A 23245-nucleotide genomic window follows, 5' to 3' on the forward strand; every position below is an offset into this window, starting at 1 on the left:
TGTCCTCCCGTGCCTCTTCCTTTGCCTTTGCTCGTTTCTATTGCTGCCCGTGCCTCTTGACTAATTATAATTCTTTGACTATTTGACCAGTCCACGTGTCTCAACATGTCACTTACATATATAAATGCAATTTTTCCCAATACATGCTCCTATTTAATTATTATGTTTTTATATACTCTTTAGATATCTTTTTTTTAAAATTTTATTAGACTTTTAATAATTTATACATTGTTTTATTTAAAACAAAGAAATACTTTTTTACCTAAGTCAAAATTCTTTTACTCGATTTCCTTCATCCTGTTTGAATGGGAGGGTAAGATTAAGAAAAGGAAAGCTTTAATTTTCAAAATTTAAAATCAGAGAGAGAGAGAGGCCGTCACGTTGGAGTTAATCATCGCAGGAAGCCACGTGGAGAACTAGTAAACGTGGATCCCACCGCTGACGTGGTAAGTATGAGATTTAAGGGAAGAGGGTTTAGATAGAGAGAGACAATATTATCAGCGATTAATAGAGAAAGAAAAAAAGAAGAAGAGAGGAGCAGACAAGTATAGAGCGAGAAACAAGGCGCGGAGAGGCCGTCCAAAATCAAGCACGCGGAGAGCAACTCTGTGTGTGTGTGTGGAAGAGAGAGAAAACTCTTGCCATTTTTTTCCTCCTCTTTCCTTCTTCGTCTTCCTCTTCCTTCCTCTGTTCTAGGGCACAATATATCATTATCTCTCCTCGATTATCGTACTGTTTTTTTCTTCATAAATATACATATTCAAAGCAGCAAACAGCTAGATCAGTATAATTACAATTTAGTTACTAAACAAATTAAAACTTTATATTAATTAGATAGATCTTGCTGCTTTGAATCCCCTAATCGATTAGTTCAATCAAACCGATCACATTTTGTCTGTGAGTGCAATTTGTGTTCGTTATCCGTAGAATTGATTGAGCTAAGGAGATCTATCAAGAAGGTTCTCGGATCTGCGGGAGATACTCAATCGGCCGTTGATGATATTCAATCAACGATGAAATGGGCAACATTGCTTAAAGACTTCAAAGAAAAAGTCGGTCTCGCTCAGTCTCCTTCTGCTACACCTTCCCCTTCCTCTTCTGCTTCCTCTCCTTTTCGTGATAGCAATGCTTCTTTTCCCATCCATGACTTCACCTACTCCCCTTCAAGGTAAAACCTTATTTCTTCACAATTTGGAGTTCTCTATTACTTTTTTCTATATTTTAATTTGAATTCCTGCTGCAATTTTTTGAATCATTTTTTTACTTATTATATTTCTGCCTATTTCTGATATGCCGTGCAATCCGTGTGCTGAATTAACTTGTCAATGATCAGGACTATTTCCCTAGGCATTTCATTTGTACTGAGGGATAGTAACCATATATGTCTTTATAGCCAAGCCCCACTAGTTTGGGTTGAGATTAGTTTTTATTAAACAATGAACCTATTTCGGTTTGAGCAAAGGGTTTCAAGTGCCAAATAAGCTGCAGTTGGAAAGTTGGCTGGCCTGTTTGTCCGTCAAATTTGGTTATCTATTGCACTTTAATCATGCTGCCCATTCTTATGACGACTAATGTGATTCAATGAAGGACTATTGAGAAAAAAATTGTAGAAAGCTGTTGATATTGATGAGTGAAATAATTGTGTATTGATTATGAAAAGGCTTAATTGTACACGAGTGGATATTTTAATGGTCCCTACCTTTTCTTTTCTTTTGAAGTCATTTAACGTTGTAGGAGTGAGAATAGTATTAGAGAACTGCTTATCAAATAGTGCAAATTGAGATGAAGTTGGTGTATGTTTTTTTCTTCGTAAGTAAGGAAATGCCGAAACATTGTATGATTGATGATTTAACCTAGAATTAGTTATGCTATTGACTTTTGCCTTTCCTAACTGGAACAGAAAAGAATTACCTGGAAGCGTTTCGTCACTGTTGCTTACCAACTAATAGAAGGAAGTTCTAATGTACTAGTAGTAGGAAACCTATGTGGTAAAATACAACAACAACAAAAAACCCAGTGAAATTCCACACGTGAAGTCTGAGGAGGGTAGTGTGTACGCAGTCCTTACCCCTAACCTAGAGAAAGTAGAGAGACTGTTTCTGGTAGACCCTCGGCTCAGAAAAGATACGAAGGCAGTAAAGGTAAAAAGCAGGGAATAACAATAAGCATCAATATGTGGTAAAATACCAGAGTTTGATATCAAAACTAAAGTGAAAAAGACGTGTGCTGTTGGGGGTTATCTTACTTATGACTTGAATTTTGTAGGTGTCGTTGAATTTCTCAATTTTTTGTAGGTTTGGATGAATCAAATAATGGTACAGAACCAAGTAAATCTGTAAAACTAAATTATTGAGGCCTGAAGTATGGGTATGATTATATGGGGTATTTTTGAAGAACATTTGCCAAGTTTCGAGGGTTTTGTAGTTGAATGGTTCTGCCGACATGTCTGTCCTTGAACAATATTTTGTCTATGTAGTAAATTGGACATTTGTCGAGGGTTTGCCTGTTCCTATGCGTTATTGAGTGAAAAACTGGTATAATTACTGTCACAGATAGTAAATTTTGCAAATAACAAAATATGTTAGTCCTATATTAATTCTATCTCCTTAGAGGCGGAATGATCTTACCGTAACTATCTTGTCACTACACCAACGACTCCTTAGATTGTGCTATGTTTTTGTAGGTTGGCTTTAAGTGAATCTTTCATATGAAATGAGCTGCCTGTTGAAATAATGTTCAAGGAGTTTAATACCTAACCTTGTATTACCCTTTTGCTTCTGTTATTAAAAGCAGTGACAAACATGAACTGGAGTTGGATTTTAAGAGATATTGGGAAGAGTTCCGCTCGTCAAGCTCGGAAAAGGTTATTTTCATATAGATATGAAACAAAGTAATGCATACTGTATTCATCAAAGTAGTTAATGGGTCTACTCTTTTCTTTGTTGCAGGAGAAGGAAAAGGCTTTGAACCTGACCGTTGATGTTTTCTGTAGATTAGTGAAGCAACAGGCAAATGTAGCTCAACTGATTACTATGTATGGAAGCTGTAGTCATAGCTGTTTGTGCAATTTGTTTTTGACTTTCTTTTTCCACTCTATGCATGTCAATTTGCATTGCTGTCAACACCTCTCTTTCTCCCACACTGAAAAAAAGAAATGAAAATTAATCTGCCCACTGTTATGAGGGCTGAGGCATGAATCACTTTAATCGATCATCATGGTTATTTATGTTTTTCTTTCCATTCCCTTATTTTTATTCTAACCCTGTCAAATGCACCGAGACACTGCTTATTATTTCCTTTATACTTTATTCTGATATCAGTGTATGGCTGTTAACCTGTAACTTGTTCCTTCTTACAGGTTAGTAGAGACGCACATATTTTCTTTTGTTGTTGGAAGAGCTTTTGTAACCGATATTGAAAAGTTGAAACTTAGTAGCAAAACAAGATCTTTGGGAGTTGAAAGAGTGTTAAACTTTTTCTCTGAAGTTACCAAGGTTGTTTACTTTTCTTTTTATATGTGAAATTTATGTTTATTTAGAGCCCAATGTTCCTAGTTTGATTTATTTATCTATGAATGTATGTTTTGATTATATTAAGCAGGATGGCATCCGGCCTGGTGCAAATCTGTTGTACGCGATAGAGGTCCTTGTCTCTGGTGTATGTCCTCTAGCCTCTTGAGTTTTTAGTTCTTGATTACTCTTTTAGTTCATGCTAATGAATTTTCAGAGTATTTAGACTTTAGATAATTTCTTTCGTCAAGTGTCCTTGGCATATGTTAAATATAAATGCACGTTTATCAAGGCAGTAAATTTGTAACTCAGTACTACAGTCTATATTTCAGTCATATATGTATGGATGCTGCTTAAGGTTCACGAGAGGATAAAGATGAAAACCTAGTTCTTTGATGTAAATCCAATTTTCCTTATTGTAACAAGTATATATGTATCTACAGCCCGTTGACAAACAATCTCTCCTTGATTCTGGAATCTTGTGCTGTCTCATTCATATTCTCAACTCACTTCTTGGTCCAAATGAGGGATATCTGAGGCAAAAAGTTAGCAATGAAGAGGAGCTGTTAGTAACTGAGGAAAATCAGGATAATGTGGAATCGAGCCGTCGGCTTGAGGTACCTTCCTTGAATGTTCTTTCTTCGTTATGACTTTGTGAATTTTTTTCCGGTCTATGTTGTCCAATGCAATCTATATTATATTATATCCAATGCATATATAATGCAATCTATATTATATATGTATCTATATTAATGTCGTTCGCTTTTTTTACCCTTTTAAAATAGAATATACACTAGACAAATTAGTCATTTAATTATTTTTCGAATTTTTAAGACTTTAAAATCAACTACAAATCTTAATTGTTAAATCTTTCCTTATAAAAATAGTTTTCTTGTTTGAAATTTGGACCATATAAAGCTTTAGAAATTTTACCTTAAAAAATCCGTTCTTTGTTTGAAGTTTGAGCCATGTGAGGCTTTGGGGTCTGAAGTAAGAGTTGCAATTTTACATGAAATTGGCTACAGTTACTATGAATTTACATGTTTCCATATTGATTATCAATAATAAAAGGAATTTAGAGAAAAGAAAATGATTTGCTCTTTCCTCAAATAGAGATGAAATTTTTTTTTGATTTTTTACAACAGAAGAAGCGTTTATCAATATGGAATAGAATTTTTTTTTCCCTACAAATAAATAATTCCATACTGAATAAGTTTGTAATATTTAATACTTTAAATAATATTTAAGAATTTAAAATAGATTTATATTGGCCAAACTTATCATTTAATTATTTTCTTAGTACTTAGCACTTTAAGATCAATGACAAATTTCCTTACTAAAGTATTTTCTTATTTAAACTATCATATATGAAGTCGTAACATTTAGGAATTTAAAATCAATTAAATTTTTTACTTTATGCCTTTTCTTATCTATTTATCTATCTATATCTATACTATGTTAAAAGGACGAAGCCACTTAGCGAAATGTCATTCTCCTTTTTTACCCGTAAAAATGCTTTTGGCATTAATGAAATTGCAATTTAAGTTAGTTGTCTAATATTTAGGATTATAAAGTCAACTAAAATTTTCCTATTTAGTTTTTTCCTTGTTGAACTAGGTAGGAAGGAACTTTAAAATCGATTAAAACTCTTGTCTTATATACATTTTCTTATTTAAAGCCCATCAATATTTGAGTTGTATTGAACTACCCCTATAAGATTCTTTATTATGCAAAACGTGAGTTAGCAGAATTCTGTAGGAGTCAAACACACAATGATTTTTAAATATAAAGATTCAAAATTGACATGATTTTTCTCATTATTTGAAAATCGAATTCTTATTGGATAAATTATAATTATAGTCAAATATTTTGAAATTAGAATGAGCTAATATAAGAATTTGAATTAATAAAACTAAGTTAGTTCCTTTAATGTTGAGAACAAATAGTTAAGTTGTTGAATTAACTAATTAGCAAAAGAATCCAATTTAATTATTTTATAAATTCATCATATAAGAAAAATTATTTGTCAAATTGACAAAGCACTTGAGGTACATAAAATATATTTTTGTAAGAAGAGTATCAACGGTGAAAGAAATAAAAAAAATATAGCAAAATCGATTTTAGTATAAATTTTAGTTTCAAATTGATAAAAATGCAAATTTGAGGCAGTAAGGATAAAATAGTAAAAGACATACTATATTAATAAAATATTATCTTTTTTCTTTCTTTCTTGCATTCGGTCCAACAATGAAAACATCTCGCTATAATTGTTATATTAAGCTATTTTTTTGTAAAATAATAGTTCAATGTTAGTCATTCTTTAAGTTTTACGTTGTCACTATTAAATTTTTAGGAGGTACATCGCCAAGATTTTCATTCCTAAATTTCTAAAAGACCAAAAAAATTTAATTTTAATTTGTGTTATTTGACAAATCTTTAAAGAATTGTGATAAAAATATTTTTATGCTGTGTTTAGTATTAGGTCACATAAGTACTAATAATTTTCGTAAGTTTCGTCAGAAGTCCTGATAAATTGCAATAAGACATCTGAAAATTTTCGGGGGGATAAGATTTCTTCATTTGTTAAGCTATCTAAATGGGAACGATATTTTATTATTTTTAGAAATTTTTCTTTAAATTTTATTTTATAACTGAAGCAATTTTTTCTCTAAAACTTGTGTATTCATTGATATAGGTACACGCCCAAAGCGCGTACCCTAAGACTAGTCCTTGCATGTGTTGTCAAGAGTTGTGGATTTGTTTGAGGATAATCAAAGCTTCTTGAAGCCAAATTCTCAATTTTTATCACTTTATTTAATACATTTTTTGAATCTTCAGAAGTCATATATTCTCATCCATGCAGGTTGAGGGAAGTGTGGTACATATCATGAAGGCATTGGCCGCCCACCCTTCGGCTGCACAAAGTCTGATAGAAGACAATTCCCTTGAGTTACTTTTTCAAATGGTTGCCAATGGTTCGTTAGTTGCTTTTTCTCAGTATAAAGAAGGTCTCGTGCCACTGCATACCATTCAGCTACACAGACATGCTATGCAGGTAAAGCTTATATTTGCAGCTGCAAAAGAGATTCGCAATGCCAAAGCATTGGGAGTAATTTATTTCATCTACATGACGAAATTTCAGTTTCTAATCTTGTTTCTGTCCTGTATTGTTTTCTCCCCAGATACTTGGTCTTCTCCTGGGTAATGACAATGGTAGCACTGCCAAGTATATTCGGAAGCATCATTTGGTATGCCTTTCTAACTTGTGCTCTAGATAGTAATGTGTTTAAATAGGTTACTATAATCTTGTAGAGTTCTTTTTGTTGCCGTTTGGTCCTTAACGAAGGTGGAAGTTTTATTTGCTTTTAGCTATGAATAAAGTTACATCAGACTTACAAGCAACTTCCTGGTCCTGCTTTTCCAGAGCATAAGCTCATCGGATTGATCAATACTATCTCTGAAGGTGGTACCATCAAACATTTTTCAAGAGCATTTACAAGGATTTTCCAGACTCTAGAATAGCTGTTTCATGATTAATGAAAATGCTGTTTAATTGATTTGTCGTTCAAAATTTGAGGCGTATTTGAAATATGGAAAGACATCCAAAGTGAACCTCAGGGCGTCTTTAACAATCTCTTGTGAACCTAAAAACTACATGAATTGGATATCCTTTTTTATTTTCTCCTAGATTTGGTATTTGATCTGTTGAAAGGTAAATGCAGACCGTTTTATCAGTATGTTGGATAACAAATTGGTTCAGCAATTTTAGATCTTACATTGAAAAGCATGTTCTGTTTCTCCACAAGGGTTATTCCTCTCTTATTTGTTGATAAATTCTAGTCTTTGGATCTTTGCGCTAGAAGGCTAAGTCCTGCAGATGGAATTTTCATTTTATTAAGTCCTTTATAGGAATCCTTTACCCTTGGGTGCTTGGCTCAATCATCATCTGTAACCATCACTTTTGCACCCGAGGGTGTAACCTAGTGGTCAATGAAGTGGCTTGAAAACCATGAAGGCGCAGATTCAAATCCCAGCGGAGGTGAAAACACGGTGATTTCTTTCCATCTTTTTAAGCCTTGGTGGATAGAGTTACCTTACCTAGTACTTGTGCTGGTGGATGTAAGAGATACCCCGTTGAATTAGTCGAGGTGTGCAAGCCGGCCTGGACATCACAGTCAGGGGCAGACCTATGTTTTGAGTAAAGGGGTCACCGGACCCCGTTAACCTCGTCAAAAATTATAAATATATGTATATATGTATATATATATATATATATTTGTTTAAAACGGGCATATATTTTGTTTGGAACCCTTAAGATCAAAAGTTTGATGGGCGCACTGGTTGAACAATCCGCTCGTGCGCCTCCGCAACTTTCAAATCCTGGGTTCTCCTCTGATCACGGTTATAAGAAAAATCTTTTCTCTGGTGTTCTCTTAGGGAAAAATGCTTCTTGGTGATAGCTTCTTGAGAACCTACTTTGGCATCCTTTTCTGGAGTTCTTTCTGAGTGTTTGAGATTCAAGAAAGGTTGTCCCAACATTCTACTGAAGGGTAATATCTGACAACAAGTGATTTTATATTCAAAAGTCCTTGTACACTGCATTTTCTTCAGAAAGCTTTCAAATGCTGTTCCTTGAACTTGTCAAGAGATCTAAAACCTTTGTCGCTGAATCTTTCTGTGGGGTTTGTGTCAGAGTGTAATATGCGCAATTTAGTTGTGCCACAGTGCACACTTGGTTGATTATGCATTGATTTGAAACATTGAAGTCCAGGGCTCGATTGTTATTCACAAGTTGGGTGCATTAACTTGGATGTCTTATTGCCATTATTCAGTTTTCTCTTTTGTTCTTTCTGAATTTAATAACTAAAAAGTCACTTTGAGCTTGTTCAGCGCTTGAAATTCTCTAAATAACTTACATGAGCAATGTGTGTCCTTTTCGTTCTTATTTAGTCTGGAATCATTTTTTTTCATGGTGACTTGCTGAATATACTTTGCCATTTAATGGATGTTTGAATATTGTGGAGCAAATAGCTGTATACATCTTTATCTCTTTCATTGTTTAATGGGCTATTAGCACTACAATGTTTTGTACTTAGAAATGTGATATTCTTTGCACATCCTATGCTGATGCTCATCATCTTTGGTGCCCCAGATAAAAGTTCTTCTCTTGGCTGTTAAGGATTTTAATCCAGATTGTGGAGATTCTGCCTATACGATGAGCATTGTGGACTTGCTTCTTGAGTGTGTTGAATTGTCGTATAGGCCAGGTAACTCTCTTGCTTTCATCTCGTAGCCAATGCCCTTTTGTGATTATTGAGTAGTTGCGACTTCCACTTAGATGGTTGGTCAACTGTTCTGTGATTCTGCAGACTGTTGCCGACTATCTTTATGTAAATAATCCGTTGCGTCCTTTGTCCAATTATAGTTTTTTTGACGCTATTTGTTGCTGATTCTAGAAAATTTTGACTTGTAGAGGCTGGTGGCATCAGGCTTAGGGAGGATATCCACAATGCTCATGGTTATCAGTTCTTAGTTCAGTTTGCTTTAATTCTCGCAAAGGGTCAAGGTGATCAGAATTCTCATTTCAAGTTCCTTCCTGATCAAGGAACTACTTCAGATTATCCACATTTGGCTAATCATGTGGGTAAAAACGACTTGGAGGGAAAAGGAGGGGAGACTTCATCACAAGATCTGTCCCCTACTCTCTCTAGGTTACTTGATGTACTTGTTAATCTTGCTCAAACTGGCCCTTCTGGGGCATCTGGCTTAAAAGCTTCAAAAGCTTCTCATGTTAAGCCTAGTGGGCACGGAAGAAGTCGTACCTCATCATCTGATAGAATTGTTGATGAGGTCTGGGATAAGGATAATGACAAAGTTAAAGACCTGGAAGCTGTTCAGATGTTGCAAGACATTTTTCTGAAAGCTGATAGCAGGGCACTGCAGGCTGAAGTACTTAACAGGATGTTTAAAATATTCTCAAGCCATCTTGACAATTACAAGCTTTGTCAGCAGTTACGGACTGTGCCCCTGTTAATCCTTAACATGGCTGGCTTCCCACCATCCTTGCGAGAGATAATTTTGAAGATACTTGAATATGCTGTGACAGTTGTAAATTGCATACCTGAGCAAGAGTTGCTATCACTATGTTGTTTATTGCAGCAACCAATCACACCCGATTTAAAGCATACTATTTTGTCTTTCTTTGTAAAGCTCTTATCCTTCGATCAACAATACAAGAAAGTTCTAAGGGAAGTTGGTGTATTGGAGGTTCTGCTGGATGATCTGAAACAGCACAAGTTTTTTTGTGATTCAGAGCAGCATATCGATGACCCTAATCATTTAGAGAGGAAATCGAGCTCAAGTTCAAGCAGCTTTAAGAAGCATTTGGACAGTAAGAATGCTATACTTTCTTCACCCAAACTAGCGGAATCCGATTCAGGGAAGTTCCGTCTTTTTGAAGTTGAAGGCACAGTGGCAGTTGCCTGGGACTGTATGGTCTCATTGTTGAAGAAAGCAGAAGTAAATCAAGCGTCATTCCGATCAGCAAGTGGGGTGAATATTATACTCCCTCTTTTGGCATCTGACATTCATCGTCCAGGTGTCCTTAGGGTGTTGTCATGCTTAATCATTGAAGACGTTGCGCAGGTTCGTGAGCTTTGGTTTTCTTCTTTCATTTTGTAGCTTTTTCTTTCTTCTGCGATTAGCTTTTCGGATTAGTTTCTTTATGAGGTAATTTTCCTCCATCCCATTCAAAAAAAAAGAAAGAAAAAAAGAACCAAAACGTTCGTCCTATCAGAAGTAGGGCTGGTTACCTTAGCGCAGTCTTTAAATATAGTCCTCCTATCCACATTGTCTGTCCTTTTTTTGGTCTTCTAGCAAAGAGTAAAATCTTAATTTTTTATTTTATAAATTAATCACCAAAAGTGCTCTTATGTTTTTTGTGCCTGCCATTTGATGAAAGACTAATATACAATCTTTAGAATTACTTTTCTTAAAAACCCCGTTCCATAAGTTAATACTCCAAACGTTGCCAAACTTTAAAATGCGCCACAAAAATTGATGGGTCTTACTTATTTCGATGCATATGGTTTGTATTGTTTCTGAAAACTTTTTGGTCTTCCTCGGTGGAGTAAACTGTACCATTGCTGAAATTTCGGATCAAGTTGCTTAGCATGAAATCTTTTGGAATTTGAATTTCCTGCTGATATAACTATCTTTCTGATTGTCTATATGCTTTTGCGAGTGTGAAGAGGGTGCAAAGGGAGCTGAAATTTACTTTGAAACATAAAGATCATTGAACTGTTATATTAACCTACAACTAGCAATGGTGTGTAGAGGGAGCTGAAATTTACTTTGAAACACAGATCGTTGAACTGTTTTATTAACGTACAAGTAGCAATTGTATTTTTTGGAAGAACATGGTGCCTTTTAAGAGAGCTGCTACTTCTTTAATTGTTAGTTTCTGGCAATCTACCTCTTTAGCAGTTAGTTGCTAGAATAGTCCTGCTCATATGTTATAAGTTCCTCCCTTGTGCTGTAGTATTGGACTATAATTCATTCTGGCATGTAAATCTGTTATGTCCTTTGTTAGTCATATAAGTCGGATTGGTTCGCCTACATATTTTCTGATCCTAGATCATGTCTTGCTTGAACATTTGCTGCAAAAAAGTTGATGATGTTTGTTTGTCAGGCTCATCCGGAGGAATTAGGAGCACTGGTTGACATTTCAAAAAGTGGGATGATTACAAGTGCTTTGGGAACTCAGTACACACTTCATAATGATGCTAAATGTGACACTTTCGGAGCTTTATGGCGCATCCTAGGAGTTAATAACTCAGCTCAGAGGGTCTTTGGTGAAGCAACTGGGTTCTCTCTTTTATTGACCACACTTCATGGTTTTCAAAGTGACGGAGAACCCACAAATCAGTCAAATTTGACAATTTATTTTAAAGTGTTCACATACTTACTGCGTCTGATGACAGCAGCTGTTTGTGATAACACTATTAACAGGACAAAGTTGCACGCAGTCATATCTTCTCAGACATTCTATGATCTTCTGTCTGAATCTGGCTTGATAAGTGTCGATTGTGAACGGCAAGTTGTACAGCTATTGTTGGAGCTTGCTCTTGAGATAGTGCTTCCTCCCTTCATGATGTCAGAAGGTGCCATATTACCTAATGCCTGTGAAGAGGAATCAACTGGATTTATTATAGTTACCCCGTCTGGTACTTTTGTCCCTGACAAGGAACGTATCTATAATGCTGGTGCTGTTAAGGTGCTCTTACGTGCTTTATTGCTGTTTACTCCAAAGCTACAATTAGAGGTATTAAACCTTGTTGATAAGCTTGCTCGTGCTAGCGCCTATAACCAGGAAAACCTTACATCTGTAGGTAAGAAGAGATTTTACTTTGGTCAGTCTTTCAATTCTAATACCATACTAATAGTCGTTGCTCGTCAGGTTGCGTGGAACTTCTCCTTGAAACAATTTACCCCTTCCTATCGGGGTCATCGCCGATACTTTCTCATGCTTTAAAAATCATCGAAGTTCTTGGGGCATACAGGTAATGACACTCGACTGCTGTTGACACTCGAATGATGTAAACTAGTATTGTGCTGGACACAGATACAAGTTTTTCGAGTCACTGCAAAATTAGTATTAATAATAAATCAGTTTATTTTGCATGTATAATTTCTAAAATAGTCTCAACTTAACAAGGAAGAACAAATTAATGACTATCAAACCAATGGTAAATAACATATTCCATATATTTCATGTTTTTCAAGAGATACTTTAGTGAGACACCACGGTTGTCAAAAAACTAAAATATAATACATATGCCAAGTTAACCCAGTGTTATGCAATATGAAGGAGTCATGGGTTGAAATTTCGTCTACACCATGTTATGACAACCATCCTTTTTCTCTAACTTTCCATTTTTGCTTAAAGCAAATGTGGATGAGCAATCAGATAGTGTATCGCAACAATGAATGAAGCTGAGAAAGCTGCAAGGAACTGATTGTAGGGAGTTAGTATCTCTTCCGTCTAGTAGAAATACGAGGGTGTTCCAAATGAGTGAGCTGATGTTCTGACTTTAAAAGCATTTCAAGAAGGACATGCCTAGTTTGTTCTCAGACACTTTCTTTTTTTGTCATTGAATATGTAACATCTTTGCTACCTAAAGTTTTGACCATGCTTCCTACATTGCTGGCATTTGTTGTTTGCTTTAGCATGCAGATACATAAACTAACATTAGTCATGGTGACAGGTTATCTGCATCTGAACTTCGGGTCCTTGTTAGATACATTCTGCAGATGCGACTGGCCACTTCTGGTCGTTATCTAGTTGATATGATGGAAAGGTTGATTCTTACAGAGGATATGGCCTCAGAAGATGTTTCCCTAGCACCATTTGTCGAGATGAACATGAGCAAGGTTGGGAATGCTTCAATCCAAGTGCCCTTGGGAGAAAGATCTTGGCCACCTGCTGCTGGTTATTCGTTTGTTTGTTGGTTTCAGTTCCGAAACTTATACAAATCACAGTCAAAGGAGAATGATGCTACAAAAGCTGGATACGCTAAGGGGCAAGGCATATGTGGGCAGCATCATGGCCCACATGCCCTGAGGTTATTTTCTGTTGGAGCAGTAGACAGTTCAAGCACTTTCTATGCAGAACTTCGTCTTCAGGAGGATGGTGTTCTCACGCTTGCAACTAGCAATTCTTCCTCTTTGTCATTTTCAGGGTTAGAAATGGAGGAAGGGAGGTGGCATCACCTTGCTGTTGTGCATAGCAAACCAAATGCTCTGGCTGGCCTCTTCCAATCTAGCTTTGCTTATGTGTACCTCAATGGAAAGTTAAGACACACAGGAAGATTAGGATATTCTCCTTCTCCAGCTGGCAAGTCTTTGCTGGTGATTGTTGGTACCCCAGTTGCTTGTGCACGGATTAGTGACTTATCATGGAAGCTTAGATCTTGCTATCTTTTTGAGGAAGTTCTTTCCCCTGGTTCAGTCTGCTTTATGTATATTCTTGGACGAGGGTATAGGGGCCTCTTCCAGGACACAGATTTGCTGCAATTTGTTCCTAATCAGGCCTGTGGTGGTGGCAGCATGGCAATTTTAGATTCTTTGGATGCAGATTTGCCCCTGGCTTCCAACTCACAAAAGCCAGATAATGTAGGAAAGTCAGGGAGTGTTCAGTTTGACCGGAGTGGATTTGTGTGGGATTTGGACAAGTTAGGGAACCTCTCCCTTCTACTTTCTGGTAAGAAGCTCATATTTGCATTTGATGGGACGAGTACTGAGTTACTTCGGGCTTCTGGAACATTCTCCGTGCTCAATCTGGTTGATCCAATGTCAGCTGCTGCCTCTCCTATTGGAGGTGAGTAGATTAATTTAATCTTTTATTTTGGTACTTGGTGGTGGTAAATTTTTCAAATGAATGTGAGCAATTAAATTTCTTTCATCAGTTTTCTCTCATTAATGTTCCCTAAATCCTGATTATCCACAGGTATACCACGCTTTGGACGACTTATTGGGGATATCTATATTTGCAAGCATTGTGTTATTGGTGAGACAATCCGTCCCATTGGTGGAATGGCTGTTATTCTAGCTCTTGTAGAAGCAGCTGAAACGAGGGACATGCTGCACATGGCTTTGACATTACTTGCATGTGCTCTTCATCAAAATCCACAGAATGTTAGAGACATGCAGAAATACAGGGGATACCATTTGCTTGCTCTCTTTTTGCACCGGCGAATGCCATTATTTGACATGCAATCACTTGAAATCTTCTTCCAGATTGCTGCATGTGAGGCATCTTTCTCTGAACCAAAGAAGTACCGTAGTTCCCAGAAGACACTGCCACCTGCCACGACCATAAATGAGGGAAGCATTGAAGACCTTACTTTGTCCAAATTCCGGGAAGAATTTTCTTCTGTTGGATCTCATGGAGACATGGATGATTTTTCTGCACCTAAAGATTCTTTGAGTCATATTTCTGAGCTTGAAAATACTGAAATGCCGACTGAAACATCTAATTGCATTGTTCTTTCAAATGCTGATATGGTTGAGCATGTCTTACTGGACTGGACGGTTTGGGTAACAGCCTCAATTCCTATACAGATTGCTTTACTGGGCTTTCTTGAGCATCTGGTTTCAATGCATTGGTATAGGAATCATAATCTGACAATTCTGCGCAGAATTAACCTTGTTCAACATTTACTTGTAACTTTACAAAGAGGTGATGTGGAAGTACCTGTATTAGAAAAATTAGTTGTATTGTTAGGTGTAATATTGGAAGATGGATTCTTACCTTCTGAATTGGAGCAAGTGGTTAGATTTGTTATCATGACATTTGATCCACCAGAGTTAACATCACGACATCAAATTATGAGAGAGTCTATGGGGAAGCATGTTATTGTAAGGAACATGTTGCTTGAAATGCTGATTGATCTGCAAGTGACAATAAAATCAGAGGATTTGCTTGAGCAGTGGCACAAAATTGTTTCATCAAAATTAATAACTTATTTTCTTGATGAAGCTGTACATCCTACAAGCATGAGGTGGGTCATGACTCTTCTTGGCGTGTGCCTTGCTTCTTCTCCAACATTTGCACTTAAATTTCGCTCAAGTGGAGGCTATCAAGGCTTGGCAAGAGTGCTTCCAAGTTTCTATGATTCCCCTGATATATACTATATTCTCTTTTGTCTTCTTTTTGGCAAGCCTGTATACCCTAGACTGCCTGAAGTTCGGATGCTAGATTTTCATGCCCTGATGCCAAGTGATGGCATGTATGGAGATTTGAAATTTACTGAGCTGTTGGAGTCTGTGATTGCTATGGCGAAGTCAACTTTTGATAGGTTGTCTATGCATTCAATGCTTGCCCATCAAACTGGTAATCTTTCCCAGATCAGTGCTGGAGTTGTAGCAGAGCTGGCAGAAGACAATACAGACATAGCTGGAGAGTTGCAAGGTGAAGCTCTTATGCACAAAACTTATGCTGCACGGCTTATGGGGGGCGAGGCTTCGGCACCTGCTGCTGCTACTGCTGTCCTTAGGTTCATGGTTGATCTTGCAAAAATGTGTCTTCCTTTCTCAGCTGTTTGCCGAAAAGCAGAATTTCTTGAAAGTTGCATTGACCTTTATTTTTCTTGTGTCAGGTTTATTCCAAATTTTCTTCCCTGAATGCTTAAAGTTATTTATATTTGGTTTGCTTGCTGCTTATCTTTTTTAATATTTTCTGACATGTAGGGCTGCACAAGCTGTGAAAATGGCTAAAAAGCTATCTGTGACTGTGGAAGAGAAGAACGTAAATGATGGTGATGAAACTTGTAGCTCCCAAAATACTTTCTCTAGTTTGCCTCATGAACAAGATCAGTCAGTCAAGACCTCTATAAGTATGGGAAGCTTTCCTCAGGCACAGACTAGTACAAGTTCTGAAGATATGCCAGTGATGCCGAACAATGTAGGTACAGCAGATATTGATGTTACTTCATCCCAGCCAGATTTTAACAAACCAGTTCAGGAAGAAGCACAGGCTGTTGCAACAATAGACAATGATGTCGTTGACCTTGTTTCTTCTGTAACATCCAGCAGCAACGACTTCCGTGATATGAAAAGCACAGTGGATCCTGTTCAGCAAACTGATTCACAAAGTTCAGCTTCCTTTAATATGTTTGAATCTCCTATATTGTCGGAGAGATCCTACTCCAGAACTCCGCATACCTCTTCCACGTCCCCAGTAGTAGCATTGACATCTTGGTTGGGAGGTTCTGTTCACAGTGAATCAAAAGTCCACCTAGCATCAACACCCTTGATGGAGTCTGCTTCATCTATCAGTGAATTGGATTCCTCTCCTGAGATGAAATCCACTTCTCAAGGACAATCTGCTGCAAACACAATGTTTACGATTGGTTCAAATTTGCTTCTTGAAGTGGATGACTGTGGGTATGGTGGAGGTCCATGCTCCGCTGGAGCTACAGCTGTTCTTGATTTTATGGCGGAAGTTCTGTCTGGTTTGGTAACTGAACAAATGAAGGCAGTACCTGTCATCGAGGGTATTTTGGAGAGTGCTCCTTTGTATGTTGATGCTGAATCTGTTTTGGTATTTCAGGGACTGTGCCTCAGTAGACTAATGAATTTCCTTGAAAGGCGTCTTTTGCGGGATGATGAGGAAGATGAGAAAAAGTTGGATAAGGGCCGTTGGTCCCTTAACTTGGATGCATTATGCTGGCTGATAGTGGATAGAGTTTATATGGGTGCTTTTCCTCGGCCTGCTGGTGTACTGAAGACTCTGGAGTTTCTGTTATCTATGCTACAATTGGCAAATAAGGATGGACGTGTGGAAGAAGCTGCTCCAACTGGGAAAGGGATCCTATCCATTGGTAGAGGAAGTAAGCAACTCGATGCTTATGTACATGCGATTCTGAAGAACACCAACAGAATGATTTTATTCTCTTTCCTCCCATTGTTCTTGATAACCATCGGAGAAGATGAACTACTTTCTTCTTTAGGTTTACAAGTGGAGCCAAAGAAAAGAGTGTCCTTGAACCCATCCTCGGAGGATAGTGGAATTGATGTTTGCACTGTGTTACAGTTGCTAGTTGCTAATAGAAGGATAATATTTTGTCCCAGCAACATTGACACTGATCTAAATTGCTGTCTTTGCATAAATCTAATTTCTCTTCTTCGCGATCATAGGCGTCATGCTCAGAACATGGCTATTGATATTCTCAAGTATCTCCTAGTACACCGAAGGGCTGCACTTGAAGACTTTCTTGTCTCTAAACCAAATCAAGGATCCTCTTTGGATGTTCTTCATGGTGGTTTTGACAAGCTCTTAACTGGAAACTTACCTGCATTTTTTGAGTGGCTTCATAGTTCTGAACATGAGGTTAATAAAGTGTTGGAACAGTGTGCTGCCATTATGTGGGTTCAGTATATTACTGGGTCAGCTAAGTTTCCTGGGGTGAGGATTAAAGGCATGGATGGTCGACGTAAGAGAGAAATGGGGAGGAAACTAAAGGAGATCTCAAAGTTAGATGCAAGACATTGGGAGCAAATAAATGAACGAAGGATTGCTCTTGAGTTGGTTCGTGATGCAGTGGCTACTGAACTAAGAGTTATTCGCCAGGATAAGTATGGGTGGGTACTTCATGCAGAGAGCGAGTGGCAGACTCATCTCCAACAACTTGTCCATGAGCGAGGAATTTTCCCATTGTCTAAGTCCTCTCAGAGTGAAGAACCTGAGTGGCAGCTTTGCCCCATTGAAGGTCCATATAGGATGCGGAAGAAGCTTGAGCGGTGCAAATTAACCATTGACACTATACAAAATGTTCTGACAGGGCAGTTTGAGTTAGGAAGACTAGAACTTTCAAAGGAGAGGACTGAGAATGAAACTAATGTCTCTGATGCTGAGTCTGATATTTTTTTCAATCTCATGAATGATAATCCACAACAGGACTCTTTCAGTAGTGAACTTTATGATGGATCAACTTTCAAAGAGTCGGATGATGTCAGAGATGTAGCTTCTAGTAGAACTGGATGGATTGATGACCATGATAGTAGCATTAATGAAACAAGTCTCAGCTCTGCTCTTGAACTTGGCCCCAAGTCCAGTAGTGCTTCCATTCAAAAATCTGAGAGTGTTCAAAGGAAGTCTGATCTTGGATCTCCCAGGCAATCTTCTTCTCTAAAAGCTGATGAAACAAGAACGGTGGAGGACAAGCCGGAGAAGGAACTAAGTGATAATGGTGAATACTTGATTAGACCATATTTGGAACCTTCTGAGAGAATAAAGTACAAATATAATTGTGAGAGAGTGGTTGGTCTTGATAAACATGATGGCATATTTCTGATTGGAGAACTATCATTGTACATCATTGAGAATTTTTACATTGACGACTCTGGGTGCATATGTGAAAAAGAATGTGAAGATGATCTATCTGTCATTGATCAGGCTTTGGGTGTAAAAAAGGACCTCTCTTGTAGCATGGACTCCCACTCAAAGTCAAGTTCCTCCTGGGCTGCAACAACAAAGGCCTATGTTGGGGGGAGGGCATGGGCATATAATGGTGGTGCGTGGGGAAAGGAAAAGATCTTCACTAGTGGTAATGTGCCCCATCTTTGGCATATGTGGAAGCTTGACGGTGTTCATGAGATTTTGAAGCGTGATTATCAACTTCGCCCTGTTGCCATTGAGATTTTTAGCATGGATGGCTGCAATGATCTTCTGGTTTTCCACAAGAAGGAGAGAGAAGAGGTTTTCAAGAATTTGGTGGCCATGAATCTTCCCAGAAACTCCATGTATGTTCTAACTCTAATTTGATCATGATTTTTCTGCTTCTCTTCATCTAACATTTGAATTGCTGGTTCCACCTTACTTGGATATCTTGTCAATAAGTTCACCAAAGATTAATTATGCATAGCTGCAAATCAACATGGTTCCTTTCTGGAATGCTATGATGGTATTCGTTGTAATGTTGTGGCTGGTTTGCTATAGATTTGGTGTACCGGTTTGTCGGTTGCCTTTGTGATTAAAGAAAGCCAGGTTACATAAATTGACTTTGTGCTCAATAGAGTAATCCTTTTGCTTTAATCATTCTTCATACATGCTTGTCTTTTGTTGTCTTTTAAGTGTGACAAGCATTAGAGCTTCAAGGAAGTCATTGCCTAATTTACAGGTTGGACACGACAATATCAGGGTCGGTAAAACCAGATAGCAATGAAGGAAGCCGCCTTTTCAAGGTTTTGGCAAACTCATTTTCTAAGAGATGGCAAAATGGTGAAATTAGCAATTTCCAGTACCTCATGCACCTCAACACGCTTGCAGGACGTGGATACAGTGATCTCACCCAGTATCCTGTGTTCCCCTGGATTTTAGCAGATTATGAGAGTGAGAATCTGAACTTCTCAGATCCTCGAACTTTCCGAAGGCTTGATAAACCAATGGGCTGTCAAACAACGGAGGGTGAAGAGGAGTTCAGAAAAAGGTTGGTGCTTTTACCGTTCAGTTAGAAATTTTATTTTAATTTGCATTTCGTTGGAATCACATACCTTTCTTGATCGTTTTTGGTTTCCCCATTGTTATATTTAATATTTTTCCATGTTTCAGATATGAGAGCTGGGATGATCCCGAGGTTCCCAAATTCCATTATGGTTCTCACTATTCTAGCGCTGGAATTGTCCTCTTCTACCTCATACGTCTTCCACCTTTTAGTGCTGAGAATCAGAAGCTGCAGGGTGGTCAATTTGATCATGCTGATCGTCTTTTCAATAGTATAAAGGACACATGGTTGAGTGCTGCAGGGAAAGGCAATACTTCAGATGTTAAAGAATTAATTCCAGAGTTCTTTTACATGCCCGAGTTCCTGGAGAATATGTTCAATCTTGACCTGGGTGAGAAACAGTCAGGAGAGAAGGTTCGTCCTGCTTCTCCATATTCTATTTTGATATTCCTCCTTTTATGAGAGCTAGCTTGTCTAAATAGAAGAACAACTGCCATGTTAATCCTGTTAGTTTTCTAATAGCATATGGTTATTCATCAGGTTGGCGATGTTGTATTGCCTCCATGGGCTAAAGGCAGTGTTAGAGAGTTTATTAAAAAGCATAGAGAAGCTCTGGAGTCTGATTATGTTTCAGAGAATCTGCATCACTGGATAGACCTAATCTTTGGTCACAAACAGAGGGGGAAAGTAAGTGTCTAGATATTCTTTACTTCTTTTCTTCTGTCCTTGCATCTCGCTTTCATCTGTATGTCAAAATGAGTTCTTTCTACGCTTTTGTTAGATTTTAGTTTTTATTGGCTTTGTGTTCTTTGCAATCACCAAACGACATTTCACTTTTTTAAATTAAAAAAAACAAATGACGTTGCTTGCAATACTGATCAATTCTTTCACCGTCAATTTATTCGTTTTTCTGTTTCAAGTGATTGCTTTTCCTGGATAAGTTACCGCATCCTTTTTACCATTTCTCACATGATTTGTACGATTCTGAAAGTTCAATATTATTTTAGCCCTTTTGAAAACTAAACTGTAAATATTTTGTTGACAGGCAGCTGAAGAAGCAGTTAATGTGTTCTATCACTACACGTATGAAGGCAGTGTTGACATCGACTCTGTTAGTGATCCAGCAATGAAAGCCTCGATTCTTGCTCAAATTAATCACTTTGGGCAAACACCAAAACAATTATTCCTCAAGCCCCATGTGAAGAGGCGAACTAATCGGAAGCTTCCTCCTCACCCGTTGAAGCACTCTCAGCATCTTGCCCCACACGAGATTCGTAAAACCTCATCTTCTATATCTCAGATTGTCACTTCCGGTGACAAAATTCTTGTGGCAGGGGCAAACACCTTGCTGAAGCCTAGAACATTCACTAAATATGTTGCCTGGGGTTATCCTGACCGCAGTTTGAGATTTATGAGCTATGATCAAGATAGGCTTCTCTCCACTCATGAGAATCTTCATGGAGGGAACCAGATACAGTGTGCCAGTGCTAGTCACGACGGTCATATTCTAGTTACAGGGGCTGATGAGGGATTGGTTTGTGTTTGGAGGATCGGTAAGGAGGCACCCCGTTCTGTAAGGCGCTTGCAGTTGGAGAAGGCTCTTTGTGCTCATACAGGCAAAATCACATGCCTACAAGTTAGCCAGCCATACATGATGATTGTGAGTGGATCGGACGACTGCACTGTTATCTTGTGGGATTTGAGCTCCATGGTTTTTGTCAGGCAGCTTCCTGAGTTACCCGCTCCTGTTTCAGCAATTTATGTAAATGACCTGACTGGGGAAATTATTACTGCTGCCGGTGTGATGCTTGCTGTTTGGAGCATCAATGGGGAGTGCCTTGCTGTCATCAACACATCGCAGCTTCCATCAGACTTTATCCTTTCACTTGCTGGTTGCACATTCTCTGATTGGCTGGAAACTAAGTGGTATATCTCAGGCCACCAGAGTGGAGCCATTAAAATTTGGAAAATGGTACATTGCTCTTGTGAGGAGAGTGCCCAAAGTAAATCAAGTGGCAATCCTACTGGAGGGTTAGGACTCGGGGATAGAGTACCAGAGTATAGGTTGATCCTTCACAAGGTACTAAAGTTTCACAAGCATCCTGTAACTTCCCTCCACCTTACTACTGACCTAAAACAGTTGTTGAGCGGAGATTCTGGGGGACATTTGCTTTCATGGACACTCTCTGAAGAGAGCTTGAAAACTGCAATTAGTCAGGGGTGATTGTGGGAAGCAAGGTGTGTTTTGTATTCAAAAAATATACATGGCTTCTTAGGGACAATTAAAGAATGGCCTGCAAGGTTTCACTCTGCTCGGAGAGAAGCATGGATTCATTATTCCACGTTGCGCAGTAACCGCTGATAAGATTGCTGGGTTGGAACATATCCAAGGAAACAGGAGATTTGTATATTGGCACTTCCTGGAAGACATGAAGCATATGATCTTTCGTGTGCAAGTGCCTAGTGGCTCCAGATGTAGGACTCGGGAACGAGTTGGTCTCATATGTTGTTGTTGGTCAATGTAGAGGGCTTTGTGGGATGGGAGACTGGCAGGTCTCCACAAGCTGTTGTACATAGGACGGTAATTGACAGTGTATAATGAGGTTGTAAATGGCCAAGTTTTTGCCAGGAACAGCATGTTGGCTGAAATTTGATCCAGCTAACTTTAGGGGCATATGAGTGACAGATGTAGCAGTTCGTTTTGGCTTCACTTCATTTAAATGATTTTGCAAGGGGAAGTTGCAGGCCCGTTTTTGCTTTGTAAAAAATTCTCCCAAGTTATTTATAAAAATTGAATGGGAGTCATATGCTCCTTGGTTTTCCTGTAAGAAAGGGAGTTGCTGCTTTCTCTCTTCTTCTTTTTCGTTTTTTAAAAAAATTTCTTGTATTATTCTTATTTGTTGATCGCTAGCATTTAGTCAAAATCTGCATGTCTCAAAAGCTTCGGTATTATCATAGAGTAAATAGAGTTTCTGATTGAGTACCCTATGTCTTTTCGAGTTTTTCATGTTTCTTGCATGCTAATTTGTTTCCAAGAGGTTCAAGTGACAAGGCCTTAATGCGGATATCCTTATTTTACCCTTCCAATAGACTTGATCTGCAATAGAAAAGCGAAGCTTTATAGCAAGCTTTGGCAATAGCACCAGTTGAAGAGAACTTGGAGCTGCTCCTGAACAAGTCAAGTCGCAGACAGTGTCACGAGAAAAGGAGTGCAGAAAAAGTTGATAAACTTGTTTGTGAGCATGCCCCTACCATTTACCATGACAATAAGCTAGTGTTATGAGTTTTGACTTGATATTTTTCTTCTCACCATATACCGTAGTAACATTCTTAACAGTTGATCCAGTTACCTATATTTTCATGCCAAAAGTGGTAAGATTACAAAAGATATAAAAAAAAGAAGCGTTCTCTAGAATATTTTGATGGCAATTCTATCTTTTAACAATATTCAGTGTTCATAGAATGAAATTGAAACAATTATACTTGGACTTCGTAAATGTAAACGAGATGGCCGGTGTACACCTAGGGCGGACCGTCGGCCCATCCCAAAGTCCAACTACAAGCTTTTTAACTGCAACAACTTAAATATATGCTAATTGGAGCTGAGATTATTGTGGCTGCTAGCACCAGACTTGTCCTCCAATGGATCATCGTTAATGGATTTAGATTGTACTCATTCCAATTACCAAACTCAAAGACCCCTATATTATTATTTACAACTTGTTTGGATTG

The 23245-nt window shown here is 38.0% G+C and overlaps 1 protein-coding gene across 3 annotated transcripts; it reads left to right on the plus strand.

The window, feature by feature from the left end:
* The first annotated feature begins 518 nt into the window (after positions 1-518).
* LOC104234757 (protein SPIRRIG) lies at positions 519-22437 on the plus strand. Of its 3 annotated transcripts, none has more exons than XM_009788380.2 (19): positions 519-1168; positions 2791-2863; positions 2949-3034; positions 3359-3494; positions 3601-3657; positions 3953-4126; positions 6373-6564; positions 6692-6757; positions 8662-8776; positions 8983-10154; positions 11200-11899; positions 11968-12070; positions 12776-13887; positions 14017-15667; positions 15759-18812; positions 19190-19498; positions 19621-19927; positions 20054-20200; positions 20559-22437. In XM_009788380.2, the coding sequence occupies exons 1-19, from the start codon at positions 1014-1016 to the stop codon at positions 21735-21737; spliced, it is 10788 nt and encodes a 3595-aa protein (XP_009786682.1). In that variant the 5' UTR covers positions 519-1013; the 3' UTR covers positions 21738-22437. The 3 variants fall into 3 exon arrangements, 2 of the variants coding, with proteins under 2 accessions (XP_009786682.1, XP_009786683.1); XM_009788381.2 differs by having other exon boundaries at positions 2794-2863; XR_011402234.1 differs by lacking the exons at positions 20054-20200; positions 20559-22437 and having other exon boundaries at positions 19190-19253; positions 19339-19498; positions 19621-19753.
* Positions 22438-23245: the final 808 nt, after the last annotated feature.

Source organism: Nicotiana sylvestris, chromosome 9, assembly GCF_000393655.2.
Source record: "Nicotiana sylvestris chromosome 9, ASM39365v2, whole genome shotgun sequence".
Lineage (NCBI taxonomy): Eukaryota > Viridiplantae > Streptophyta > Magnoliopsida > Solanales > Solanaceae > Nicotiana > Nicotiana sylvestris.